Source organism: Chelonia mydas, chromosome 9, assembly GCF_015237465.2.
Source record: "Chelonia mydas isolate rCheMyd1 chromosome 9, rCheMyd1.pri.v2, whole genome shotgun sequence".
Lineage (NCBI taxonomy): Eukaryota > Metazoa > Chordata > Testudines > Cheloniidae > Chelonia > Chelonia mydas.
Window position 1 is genome coordinate 41696689 of NC_057855.1, and position 13314 is coordinate 41710002.

Consider the following 13314-nt stretch of genomic DNA (forward strand, 5'->3'; position numbering starts at 1 on the left):
ATCCCTGAACATCTTTGGGGTTGGGACTTTCATCTGGAGAGACTTAAGAAGGCCCACAAAGGACAGAGCACTCCCTCTCCCCACTTGCAAATAGTAAGGAACCACGCAATGTAGATAACTGGGCATGGTTAGGTTCTCCCACCCTCGCAGTAGGGAACCACCAAGGATTCTGTTACTAGGTCCTTAAAACATAAATCAACAAAACATACAGTCGAACCTCAGAGTTACGAGGAATGGAGATTGTTCGTAACTCAGAAATGTTTGTAACTCTGAACGAACCGTTGTTTCAAAAGTTTTACAACTGAATGTTGATTTAATACAGCTTTGAAACTTTACTATGCAGAAGAAAAATACTGCTTTTAACCATCTTAATTTTAATGAAACAAGCACAGAAACAGTTTCCTTACTATGTCAGATCTTTTTTTAAACTTTTTCCCTTTATATTTTTTTAGTAGTTTACATTTAACACAGTACTGTACTCTATTTGCTTTTTTTGTCTCTGCTGCCTGATTGTGCGCTTCCAGTTCCAAATGAGGCTTGTGGTTGACTGGTCAGTTAGTAACTCTGGTGTTTGTAGCTCTGAGGTTCTACTGTACTACAAGTTGCCATGACAAATGAGGACAAAATATTTCATCAATGAATATCTTGTTTGAAAGTTAGCAACTGAGAATCAAATCCATAAAAGTAATGTTTAAACTTATGTATGGAATTGTTCTTCACTTCTACAGTGTATATGATCAATATTTTAACGGAAGATTCAAATTCTGTTAACCTCTTTATGGCAGGATGTGAACTTCTACAAATTGTGCGCTAGTGCATTTTACATTAATATTAAAAACAAAGGGGCAGTCTCATCCCAAGTTTTGGAACTGATGGATAAATTCACTTATAAGTAATTTTGTGATGGTGATGAATGAAAATGATCATGAAAAGATGGTCATATTATGGGGTAGGGAACTAATGTATTGAACTGATTTTAGATCAGCAGTGTCAAACTCAGTCTGAGAGGGCAGAATTCCATTTTTAATTATGGCTCATGTATCATGGTGGCTATTGACATCTACATACTGTGCACAGTCCACAGCAAGGTGTTTAACACCACTGATAATTGGGAAACTTTCTTCCCTGCCTTCTGGCAAGTGTGCACCAGAATTGAGATTTTCAAATATGTGAAATTTATGAATTTGTTTCATCTATCAATCCAGTTGACTACTGACACCAGTTTAGTTCGTAACAAAAAGAAATTTTTAGTGTAGTCTTCCACATAAAATAAAGCAATACTCTCTTCTACATAAGATCTTTTTCCTCAAAAAAAAAAGGGGGGGGGGAGAAAAAGGGGGGGACCCCAAACTCCACCCCCCCTTCTCCTAATTTTGCTACATCTTTTGTTTTGGATTTATTCCCTCTTTTGTCTGCACCTCTTTTGCTTGCTTGAGTCTTTATAGTTTCTTCCTAAATTAAAGGCGTGCATGTCAGTGATCCTCTAAAAGAGGGCTAGAATTGCCTTTCTGTAGTTGCTGTTTTTATTGGCCAGAGAGAATTCTAGAGGTACTCGCTCCTCAAAAACTGAAGTCACTGCATCAAAACTGTTGGCCAAAGAGGCGAAGGACTACATTTTGGGCACAAAATGCACAGCTTTTTCCCCCTCCTCTTGATTTTCCTCTCTCTGCAATTGTGCTAATACAGCTGCTCCTGCCAAGTTTCTGCGCCAGAGGTGGAAGAGTGAACCTGACTCCCCCCTAGTTAGTTCCATTCTTGTTGGAATAGAGCAACAGACACAATTTTCAGCAGCTTCTGAGGATGACTTGAAGGGGACACTTCACAATTTGATGTAATTATTTCCCCACTGTGTTCCAGGTGCTCGTGGGCAAAGAAATGGTACTTCTGGAATAAATCAGTCCTGGAGGAAAAGTGGAAAGAACAGGAAATCAAAACCAAAACGAATTAAACCACAGGAATCCTCTGACAGTACAACTTCTGGACCCAATCCCCCTCATCAGTTCCCTCTGCAAGGTCTAAATAGTACAGCTTGGTCACCATCAGATACTTCTCAAGCTAGCCATTCAGCCATGTCTTTCCCTGCTACTATGCCTGCATATCCACTCCCAGTTTTTTCAGCAGCGGGAACTGTGCCACCAGGTCCTGAGGCTTGCCTTTCTGGTTTCAGTGATTTACCAGACTCTAGAAATAATTGTCCTATGCAGCCATCGCAGTTCTCTGCACCTCTTGTAACGCCAGTGGTAGCACTTGTGCTCCCCAACTACATGTACCCTCAAATTAACAATAATTTATCCCAGACACTTTACAATGGCCAGCCTAGCTTTTCTGCTGATCCTACTTTTTCTTCACAGTCAGTGTTTTCAACACAGCCGCCATTAGCTGCCCCAAATCCTTTCCCTCAACAGACATTCTTTCCAACACAACCATTCCATTATAATACACTAGCAGAAAGCAAAAAGACTCCTGCCATGGAATCACGAAATGATCCATCCCGTTCCTCCACGCCGCAGTCTCTTGGGCCTCAAGATCACACCTCACCACCTTTGTTCCAGTCAAGGTGCAGTTCTCCTCTACAGCTAAACCTTCTGCAGTTAGAAGAAACCCCCCAAAGTGCTGAAAGTGGAGCTGCTGCTGGTTTACATGGCGCTTTAATTGAAAGAGGAGCCACAGACAAACCCATAACTGATGACAGCAGTAGAAAAGGATCCTCTCCTGTAAGTATTTGCATATAGTTTCCAGAAAAAAATACATCTTTACACTTTGAACATACCTATTCTTCATAGTCCATGTGCAGAAAGTACAATACATTTGGCAAATGAAATGAGGAAATGAATTAATATATGTAGCTTTCCACCATTGTAGCTTTTCCTTGGTCTACTTGGTATAGTAAAATTGTACAGACCATCAGTCAGTTTCCCCTTTACCTCACGTTCCTTAAATTTCAAGGATCAACATGTGGGTGTTGATTTTGTTGAATTTAAACTCAGAAAATCTGAGGATCTCTGTTGGAATAATGTTTGCTATACAAGATTTAACAGCACTGAGGTAGGCTAATAGTGAGATGATTTGGACCCCTGTTAACCCTTAACTTATGTAGTATGTGGGGGTGTGTGTGTGCACATGTGCAAGCACATACCCAAGATATGTATACTGTTGTGTACTTATGAATCATTAAATATTATGCAGTTAATTGTAGTAAATGACATTAGCAGTATTAACCTATATGGAATCCCTAAAAATAGTTATTGGGCATTTGGATTTTCTGATGTAGTTGATGCCAAATACATTGATGCTAATGCATATGCCCTGGAATTCCTATCTCCAAAATGTTCGGACCTTGCCATCGCCCAGTGTTTTATTTTCAACACTAAGAATCTCTGATGCATTTTACTTTAGCGTTCATTGGGAAATCCCAATCTCTAAAGCAAAGGAGTTAACCAATATGTACAACTTTTTTACTTCATAGAATTGTCTTACAGTGGCGTTTGTGTGTTTTAAATTATGCTCTGTGGAGCTATAGCCATTTTTCTTGGCATATTAAGCAAGATCCAGATACCCCTGTGTCGTTGGGGGGAGAGAGCGCACAATGAATGCCATGTGATTTTTATAAGCCTTAACTAGTTTTAGCTGAGCATGCAATATTCTCCTCCTAAAGGTTAATTAGATTAAAACCACTAAAAAAAAAATAGACTAATCCATATTTAGGGTTGGTCAAAATTTTCTGAATTTAGATCTTTGGATGATTTTTTTAACTATTCTACCCACAATGGATCATAAAGCTTATTATTTTAAGGGGGTTGCTTTCAAGTAGTAAGACAAATAGTCCGGATTCATTTCTAAAGTACAAGATGTGCTTACTAGATGTTTTTCCTGTATCAAGTTTTCAACCAATGATTTAATGTAATAGGTGCACCTCTAGAGAATACTGCGTGAGAAACTTGAGAGGAAAAAGTTAATTGTTGACAAATACAAAGCATTGTACTTTGGAAGGAATAATTTGTATTACTCATGCTCATGGTTGGGTTTGAAAGTAACTAACTACATGGAAAATGACCTAATACCACTGAACAGCTCAATGGAAACTTCTGTTCAGTGTGCAGTGGTAGTCAAAAGCAAACAAATGTTAGAATGTACAAAGAATGGGATGACAAATAATACTGAAAATGTCATTGTCTGAGCCAATGGAATGACCTCATGTGGCGTTCTCAAATGATCAATCATGAGCACCCTATTTGAGGGAGAGAGAGAGCGAGCAGAAGTAGAAGAGTCCAAGAGATAACTATATGGAGAAGGATTGATAAAATAGGGACTGTTTGGAAAAGAGACCAATAAAAAGGGAGATGGCATGAAGAAGGTAAATTGTGTGCTTTCATTTATCCATTCTCCTAATACAAAAAAAGGGGACATTAACAAAAATGAAAGGCAACAAATTAAAAATGACAAAAGGAAATACTTGTTCTTCGAGTGATTGCTCATGTGTATTCCACAATAGATGTGCGTGCTTGCCATGTGCACCAGTGCCAGAAGTTTTTCCCCTAGAAGTACCTATAGGGGGGAGTGCCACCTGGAGTGGCACCTACCTGGTGCAGTATAAGGGGAGCTGTGTCCCCCCCCCCCCAGTTCCTTCTTGCTGCCAGTGAAGGTGTGTCAGAACTGCTCTGCTCCAGCTTTGCTGTAGCTCATCCCAAGAACTGTTCCTTCATTCAGTGTTTGTTAGTACCTGTAGGTAGTTAGCCATTCAGTTAGTTTAGTTAGTCATTGAGCCCGGGAATAGGACATGCCCCGGGGTTTAAGTCATACGGCTCTTGTAGGCATTCTATGCCAAGTAGTGATCTGCACGCAGACTGTTTGCGCTGTTTGGGAGAAACCCATATCGGTGAAAGGTGCAAGATTTGCAAGTCTGTTTAAGCCTCGGCTGAGTGCGCAAGGGGCCGGCTGATTTCACTCAATGGCTTTCCAATCGGATCACTTCATGCATCCGCTCCTGCTACGAGCTGCAAGGTGTCCCCCGCCACCCATTGTGAGGGTACATTCGACTTGGGCGCAGGCCTTGTCGGCTGCCTTTGTGGCCCACGTCCCCATCCAGGACATTTGTAGGGCCACCACATGGTTGTGGTCTTCGGTTCACATGTTCACCTCGCACTATGCGATCATCCCCCCACAAACCAGGGATGACGCCGGGTGCAGCAGGGCTGTCCTCCGTCGTGGGAACTTGTGAACTCCTACCCACCTCCCAACATAGCTTGGAATCACCTATTGTGGAATACACATGAGCAATCACTCGAAGAAGAAAAGACCGTTACCTTTTCCGTTACTGGTGTTCGAGATGTGTTGCTCATGTCTATTCCACATACCACCTTCCTTCCCCTCTGTCAGAGTTGTCTGGCAAGAAGGAACTGAGGGTGGAGGGAGCGCGCAGCTCCCCTTATACTGTGCCAGCAGGCGCCAATCCATGGGTCGTGGGGGGCGCTCACCCCTACGGGTACTGCTAGGGGAAGAACTTCCAGCACCAGTGGACGTGGCGAGCATGCACACCTATTGTGGAATAGACATGAACAACACATCTCTAAGAACACCAGTAATGGAAAAGGTAACCATCTTTTTATATACCTGATTAACCTACGGAGTTCTCTTACCAGTAAATATTGAGGCTGACAGTGTAATATGATTTTAAAAAAATCCAGATTAATTAGCTGAGGATATCTAGTTAAATTAGATAAGATTTTTTTAAAATTAGCATAAAAGTTAATATTAATCCTATTTTAATACATAAATCAACTGCTAACTCTCAAACATTGGAAACTTCCCCACTGGGCAGTTTATTCTATAGTTGTCTGTAGCAGGTTTTCTTGCATCTTTTTTTGAAGCATCTAATGCTGTCCGTTTTCAGAGACTCTGTTGGACTAGATAGATCACTGGTCTGAACAATTCATATGTGTAACTTTTCTTAGAACTCTCTCTCAATCTCCGTCAAATTCTTCATCTAACATTATCTTAATTGTGTTACGGTGCATTTCTTAAAGAAGAAAAATTCTGAACTCGATTGACTTGAAACGGGGACTGATGTACGAATTACATTTTTGATATCTTGCACTTTGGCAAGATGATAGAGTGAAAAATTCAATTTTCATAAACAAGCTATTTCTGTGTTTTTATGCTAGTCATGAAAATTAAACTTACACTCCCACCCGGAAATGTAGAACTTTCAGTATCATCTGCTATATTTGAGCTAATTTTCCATTTTTAATATATTCTGTTCAGTCAAAAGCTTGAATCTCCAAGTATCTTTGACCTATATTGCAGCAAAACCTTTACAATAGAACTGTTAGGCAGCTTTTCAGTTATACCTGCTCTGAGATGTAGATGTTGAGGTAGAAAATGTTTCCTAGTGTTTGACTTAACCACGAACTGTTCATCTTGTTGACGCTTTCACTGTAAATTTTTACTGCTTGTCTGAGCTTCCTAAAGTGTTCGGTCCATATTTTTTTCGTAAACCTTCAAAACATAATTTTATTGTACCTGCTGCGAAATTTTTTACTGTGAGTTCTTTTCAACATGAAAGAAAGCTAGGTAGAACTTTCTATACAGCTCTGTCTTTGCTGTTAGAATTAGTCCGTACAAATGTCACCTCTTTTGCTAACTCCTCTGCCCAACCTCAATTTTTAGTCACCCCACTAAACTTTGGGCTGGTCTACACACAGGTTTCATGCCCAAAGAAACACCCATATAGTTATGGCATGCGTCCGTTTTGGATCCAACTGTAGATGCACATGTACCTCATGCCTGCAAGACTGGATTTTTTTTACTAGCAGTGTCCATAGCTGTACATGTGCCCTGTTCTGCCTCATGCTGCTATATGAGGACTTAAAAGGTGGCATGGCCTCTACCCTCCCTCGGTTCCCTTTTACCACCAGTGGCAGTAAGACTTACCCTAGCTGATGTGTGAGCTGCTAGACATTAGATCCAAGCTTCAGATAACCCTCGTAAAGTACAAGCCACAACTGAGGACTTGCTCTTTGATGGCTCAGAATTGTTCATTGAAAGGACTGACCATGTCCTCCCCTTGCCGAAAGATCCTACAGTGACTTTATGCTTCTGGGGATCTGTGCTCTCTCCACCCTTTTGAAAGACTTCCTGCCCTCAGCTTGCATATCAGCAGAGGCAGCATCTACAGTTTTACAATAGAGACAGAATGTGATGCAAAGGAGCATCTGAAGTACAGTAGAGGACAACAGCTATCTCAACCCTGACTCTAAACTCTGCTGCACCGACACATCCTCAGAATCGATGAGGTGTTGAAGAGTAGCACCAGAACCAGTCCACAGAACATGACTTTCTTCCCCATCCCTCTTTATGAATCCATCTCACAGGAAACTATTGGAAACAGAAATGGCCTTATCTAGGAGTTGTAGAAGAGGTTCCCCAGGAACATGGGAAGAGGCTTCAAACTCCTGGTACTTCATCCTGTCCTAGATTTGAGGATACTCAACAAATAAGTTAGGCATATATATTTTATTTAAGACATATATATAGTCTTAAGTTACGCTTGCTTCCATTGCTTCACGCTCAAGACTGGTTCATGGCTCTCGACTTGCAGGATCCTTCCACATCTCCATCCATCTGGCCCACTAGAAATACATAAGGTTCACAGTGGGTCCCAACCATTATCAGTACAGGATTCTGCCTTTTGGACTCTCCATAGCATCAAGAGTGTTCACTGAGTGCCTGGCTGTAGAGATGGCACATCTAAGAAACCAGGAATCCCCACCTAGGCAACTGGCTGATAAGAGGCAGGTCCCAGGAAAAGATTGAAACAGCCCTAGATCACATTCTTTCCCAGTTTTCCCACTTGGGACTCCTGGTGACCTACAAGAAATTGTCCTTTTCCGTTGGTAGAGTTAATAGCTCTAATCAACTCCAGATCAGCAAAGGGGTCTGCTGCAGGACAGGTTCTGGTCTCTTTAGTTGATTAGTGCATGATGTGTGGTCAGATTGACAATAGCACGTACATGCCTTGAACTTTTAGGCCATATGTCGGCATTTGTATATCTGACACTTAATCTGTGGACTCCACAACAGTGGTCAAGGACCACCTACTCCTATCCAAGCATCATATGAGCAGATGAGTTATAGTTTTGTCCTCATGTCCTACAGGACCGCATGTGGTGGGTAGATCCACTGAACATGAGTGAATGCTCTTTTCAGTTCCTCCCCAATGATTATGCTAGTTACAGATATCCAGAACAGGCTGGGGCACCCAATAGAACCACCTTCAGATGCAAGGCTCATGGTGTCAGAATCATCTGAAGCTCTACATGAATTTCTTGGAACTAAGGGCTGTCAGGCTAGCCTGTGTAGCTTTCCTGCCTGTTCTTCAGACTCTGTGGTGCAGACAAATGGCACATTGGCAGAGCACTATAAATAGTGGCAGTGGACTATATAAACAAACCAGGAGGCCCTCAATCATCCTATCTCTTTTTGGAAGCTATGAAGTTCTGGGAATGGCGTCATCAGCATGGGACAATCTTGGTAGCTCAAAATCGTCTGGGAGTCAGCAATGACCTGGCGCTCTTTTTGAGCTGGAACTTAACTAGTCTTGAGTGGTCACTGTAGAAATCCATTCTTGACAGGATATTCTGCCAGTGTGAGACCCCCTACCGTAGACCTCTTTGCACAGTCAACCGTGTCAAATATAGGGACTTCTGTTTCAGAGGGGTTGTGAACCCAGCCTCCCTTGTAGAAGCCTTTCTTCATTTGGTCTCAAGAACTCCTATGTTTTCTCACTGATTTCCCCACTCCCCTCCCCCCCCCCGATCCGCAGGACAATATCCAAGATACGATGGGACAAGGCTATAGTTATGGTAGCCCTTATTGGCTGAAGCACCTTTAGCTGCTGGATCTCGTGCATGTGTCCAGCCAGCCTCCCAGTATGCCCAGACATACTGTCTCAGAATCTGAGTCAAATACTTCACTCAGGCCCACAGTCATTGCACCTAATTGCCTGGACGTTGATTGGATGAGTAGGACTGACAGACTACTCCTTATAGGTTCAGGAGATTGTTTTACGAAGCCAAAAGACCTCCAGAAAGAGGACTAATGCCTCAAAGTTGAAAAGATTCCCCCTACCTCTCCCCCCAATCTCTGCTCTGATAGTCATTTTCAGTCTTCTGACTCTAGTGTCAAGGTTTCTCAAGAGCCTTCTTCATCCCTGCTCTCTAATTAGAGTCCCAACTCCCCACATGAGACCTTCACATTGTTTTCCTGCAACTTATGGAACCTCCATTCAAACTTCTCTCACAGTGATTGTTATACCACCTCACCATCAAGACTTTCACTCCTGGCCATCACATCAGCATGGAAAGTCAGTTAGCTCCAAGCGCTTATGACCAAAACATCCTTCAACAGGGACAAAATGGTGGTGAAATTACACCTTAAGTTCCTCCCTAAAGTGATCTCAGAACTCCACCTGAACCAGTTTGACCTTACTGCTTTTCTCCCTGAAATTGCGTTCTTTGCTGGAAAAAAGAAGCGTCCTACTTGGGATGTTTGCAGGGCCTGCTTTGTTATCTCAACAAGACACAGCCTTTCAGACTCTCTCCCCCCTCCTCCGCATGGCTATATCCAGCGTGTTGAAAGGTCAAGCCTAGAAATGTCAATACACTGTGTATTTCCACCTGCTATCAGTTGGCTAGCAAGCCTTTTCCTCTGGACATTAATGCACACTCCACCAGGGCACAGGCAGCAGCTTCCTATTGCTTCAGGAACATGCCAGTCCTTGATCTGTAGGGCAGATGCCTGGAGTAACCCACTAACTGTTGTCAAGCATTATGCACTTGACATGGCTGCCCAGGCAGATGCCAAGTTCAGACTAGCAGTACTTCAGTCTCTGCTTGACTGATATAGACACGACTCTCCCTCACACTGTCCAGGTACTGCTGCCAGTAGATACTGCTTGCTGGCCACCTTGAGTGGAGTTCCACACTGTCACATACTCAGAACGGTTGCTTACCTTACAGTCACAGGCTTTTTGAGATGTAGTCAATGTGGATCCTATGACCTGTCCCCTGTTTCCACTTTTAGCACTCCTCAGCAGTATAGGCCTTGAATTGCAAGAGAACTGAAGGAGTGTTGTGGCCACTCTTCCCTTATACAGATGTACAAGGAGGTACAGAGGTGCGTGGCTCCAGCACAAATGGCTTGTGTGCCTCTGGTCTTGTGCACAAAGGGTGCATGTGCACTTATAGTGGGATCAACACTTCCTACAGTGTTGAGGAGCCCCGATTAGAAAAAAAAATACTGTTACTGTACTATAAAAAAGTAGAGTTATTGGTCCAATCCCCTAGAGTGCACTAATTATAAACCAATATAAAGATGCTTATACACATGTAGCTTCTTCCCCTAGGGAACTGTGTGTAGATAAGCCTTATCTTTTTTCCCTTTTACAGCAATGGTGATAGCTATTGTAGCAAATGTCACTTTTTTTTGAGTTGTTGCAATAGGGACGATTCCTGGTCTTTCCTGTCCCAGTAGAATCTAGATGCTGCAGAAGAAGTCAGATGGCTCCAGCAGAGTGACATACATTAATACTGTACCTTTGACAAACTATTTCCTTACATTGAAGAGCAATGTTTAAGCTTTAACTTGTGTTGAAAAAGAATATGTAGTTGAAATCTAAATGAGTTATTTGACTAAAAGATTACCTGACAAACCTATTAACCCACTTCCTTCTACCTCCTTAATTAATTATCAGTCAGACTACCTGTGTGTAGTGCAGCTGGTCCTTTCTCTATGAAAAGGTACTTTTACTTACTTTTATGTAAAGAACTGAATTCAGTCTGTCCCATATATTTAACATAAATATTAGTGAATAAATGGTCATGATTTCCTTTTCCCCTTCCTCTCACCCAGATTGATTCTCCAGTGGGAGCTCAAAATAGTGATGCTCTCTCTATGTACAGTGATTTACTTCATATTTTACTTCAAGAGGATGCATGTTCAGGCACTGGCTCAGCTTCATCAGGAAGTGGCGTATCAGCAGCTGCCGAGTCGCTGGGATCTGGATCCAACGGCTGTGGCATGTCAGGGAGCAGAACAGGTGACGTTTACTGGTTGAATATAATTATGCCTTGTGAAACATTAAGAGCGGGATTGTGAGCTATTACAGATATCACTTTGACCCCAAGTGCTTTACAGTAAAATCACTTTTTTTTTAAATCTAATTTACAGTCAATCTTATGATATTTAAAAATTTCATATAGCTTTATTTGTCTCGGACTGCTGTAATAGCCTGTTGAAAATGGAGAAACGTTGACTTCTGTTTAAATGTTTTTCTTTGGGCTGCATTTGGAACAACTAACATATGCTATCTTAGTTGTAGAGAGGCTGTGAGGCCAGGTAGGAAGATGTTTGAGGTAATTGTGACAGATCAATAGATGTGTTTTGTTTTCTTTTTTCCTTCATTTTCTATTTAACAGGACTAATTTAAACTGAAAAGTATTTGTTTCTTTAATCAAAACTAAAGATCTTAGAAGCTTTTTTTAATTATAATTCTAGGTAACATTGTTGTGTGTTCAGATAATAGTGTGATAGGGTTCCTTTCTTAGCTGCAGTCTTTTCTGGGTAATTGCCCAAAGGAAGATGAATATGTATTCTAGTTACCTTTTTTTTTTTTTTATTCCAAATTTTCTACTCCATGTTCGGCAGCAACAGCTATTGAGGGAATCTTCCCTCTGTGGGATGTAGGAGGTTAACACAGATGACCTACTCAGAGACTTTTAAGGGGATTCTCTCTTGTACACCTCCATCAGGCATTTTGATTGGCTAAAAGGGTTTGCCTGGGAAGAAAGGGAAGAAAGTATGGTTCAAAAAGTGTACTTAAATGGAACATTTGACATTTATTATAAAAGCCACTTTTTTTATTTTTAAAGGCAGTAGTGAGACAAGTCATACCAGCAAATATTTTGGAAGCATCGACTCCTCAGAAAATAATCATAATACAAAAAAGAACGCTGAAATGGAAAACAGTGAACATTTCATTAAATATGTCCTTCAGGATCCTATCTGGTTACTGATGGCAAATACAGATGACGCTGTTATGATGACTTACCAGATACCATCCCGGTAACTCTGAGTACTTTTATTCCTGTATGAGCTGCAGAGGTGCTAAGGGGGAGAAGAGATGAATTGCTATTTCAGTAAAGATTATCTGACTCTGAATGGACTAAGCCGTTATGTCATTCTGCTTTTCAAGCTTGGTCTCTTTTTAGTGTGTTTTCTATTTACTAGCCTGAAAGATGGATGTATTTGATAGCTATAGAAACAAGGATAAGTCCAATTCAGTAGGATTAATATGGTCCTAAACTATGGTGTTGGCTGAGGATGTTGTTGTACAGTTACTGACTGACAGTCGTATACGTACAAATCCTTTTAGTCTGACTAGTTACACCTCTATCAGTTGGAGTGCATGGTGATTGTAGTATGCAAATCGCTGTACTCTTGCTATTTCACTGAAAACCTCCACATTCAAATGCTTGCCTCCTGTCTAAATCCTTTCCCTTACCCTATAAACACACACATCCCCTGCTCTTCACAAAGCCCCACTCTCTGCACCTTAGGAAGGATAAGGACCCACAAGCAGTGAGTAAACCCTTAATTTAAAACACTTGATTTGGATTCTCCTCCTTTATCTGTCTTTCAGTAACTGCAGTTTTGATAAGGTAGGTGTGTGAAAAGAGAAGCCTGTTGTCTCCTGTGAAGAGCGAAAAGAGGTTGGACTTTGACCTCTTAAGATTTATAAAGCCTGGGGTGGTGGTTAACTTTAGTGTTCCCTATTAATGTGATATAAATATAGACTTGGTGTATGTCTACACTACAAATGCAACTGTGGCACAGCTGCGCCAGGAGTGTAGACCTTACTACAGCAACAGAGGGCGTTTTTTCTGTCACTGTAGTAAATCCACTCCCTTAAGAGGCGGTAGCTAGGCTGACGGAACAAGTCTTTGGTCAACCTGACTGTGTCTATAGTGGGGGTTAGGTCGACCTAACTCCATTGCACAGAGCATGACATTTTTCACAGCCGTAAGTGATATAACTAGTTTGAGCTAAGTTTTAGTTGTAGACCAAGTCTTAGAGTTTCTGAGTAGGAACAGTTGCAAAAAGTATATTCCAGTGAACAGTGTCTAATAACCAGAGATTTAAACCCACCAGCATAGAGGCTGATATGAAAGACAGTGGAAGTGTGACACCTAAGTGAGAAGCCAATCTATTCCTATTCCTGCTAGCAGGAAAGGAGAAGGTACTGGGATTCCTACCAGG

The 13314-nt window shown here is 41.6% G+C and overlaps 1 protein-coding gene across 50 annotated transcripts in view; it reads left to right on the plus strand.

The window, feature by feature from the left end:
• The window catches only part of PER2 (period circadian regulator 2), a 74273-nt gene that overhangs the window by 53686 nt on the left and 7273 nt on the right, over window positions 1-13314 (plus strand). For 48 of the 50 annotated variants that reach the window (XM_043522731.1, XM_043522739.1, XM_037909723.2 and 45 more), the window contains 3 exons: window positions 1858-2714; window positions 10909-11095; window positions 11928-12120. In XM_043522731.1, coding sequence (XP_043378666.1) covers window positions 1858-2714; window positions 10909-11095; window positions 11928-12120 — 1237 coding nt within the window. The remainder of the gene's footprint in view (window positions 1-1857; window positions 2715-10908; window positions 11096-11927; window positions 12121-13314) is intronic. The other 2 variants (XM_043522747.1, XM_043522748.1) reach the window with 1 other exon arrangement.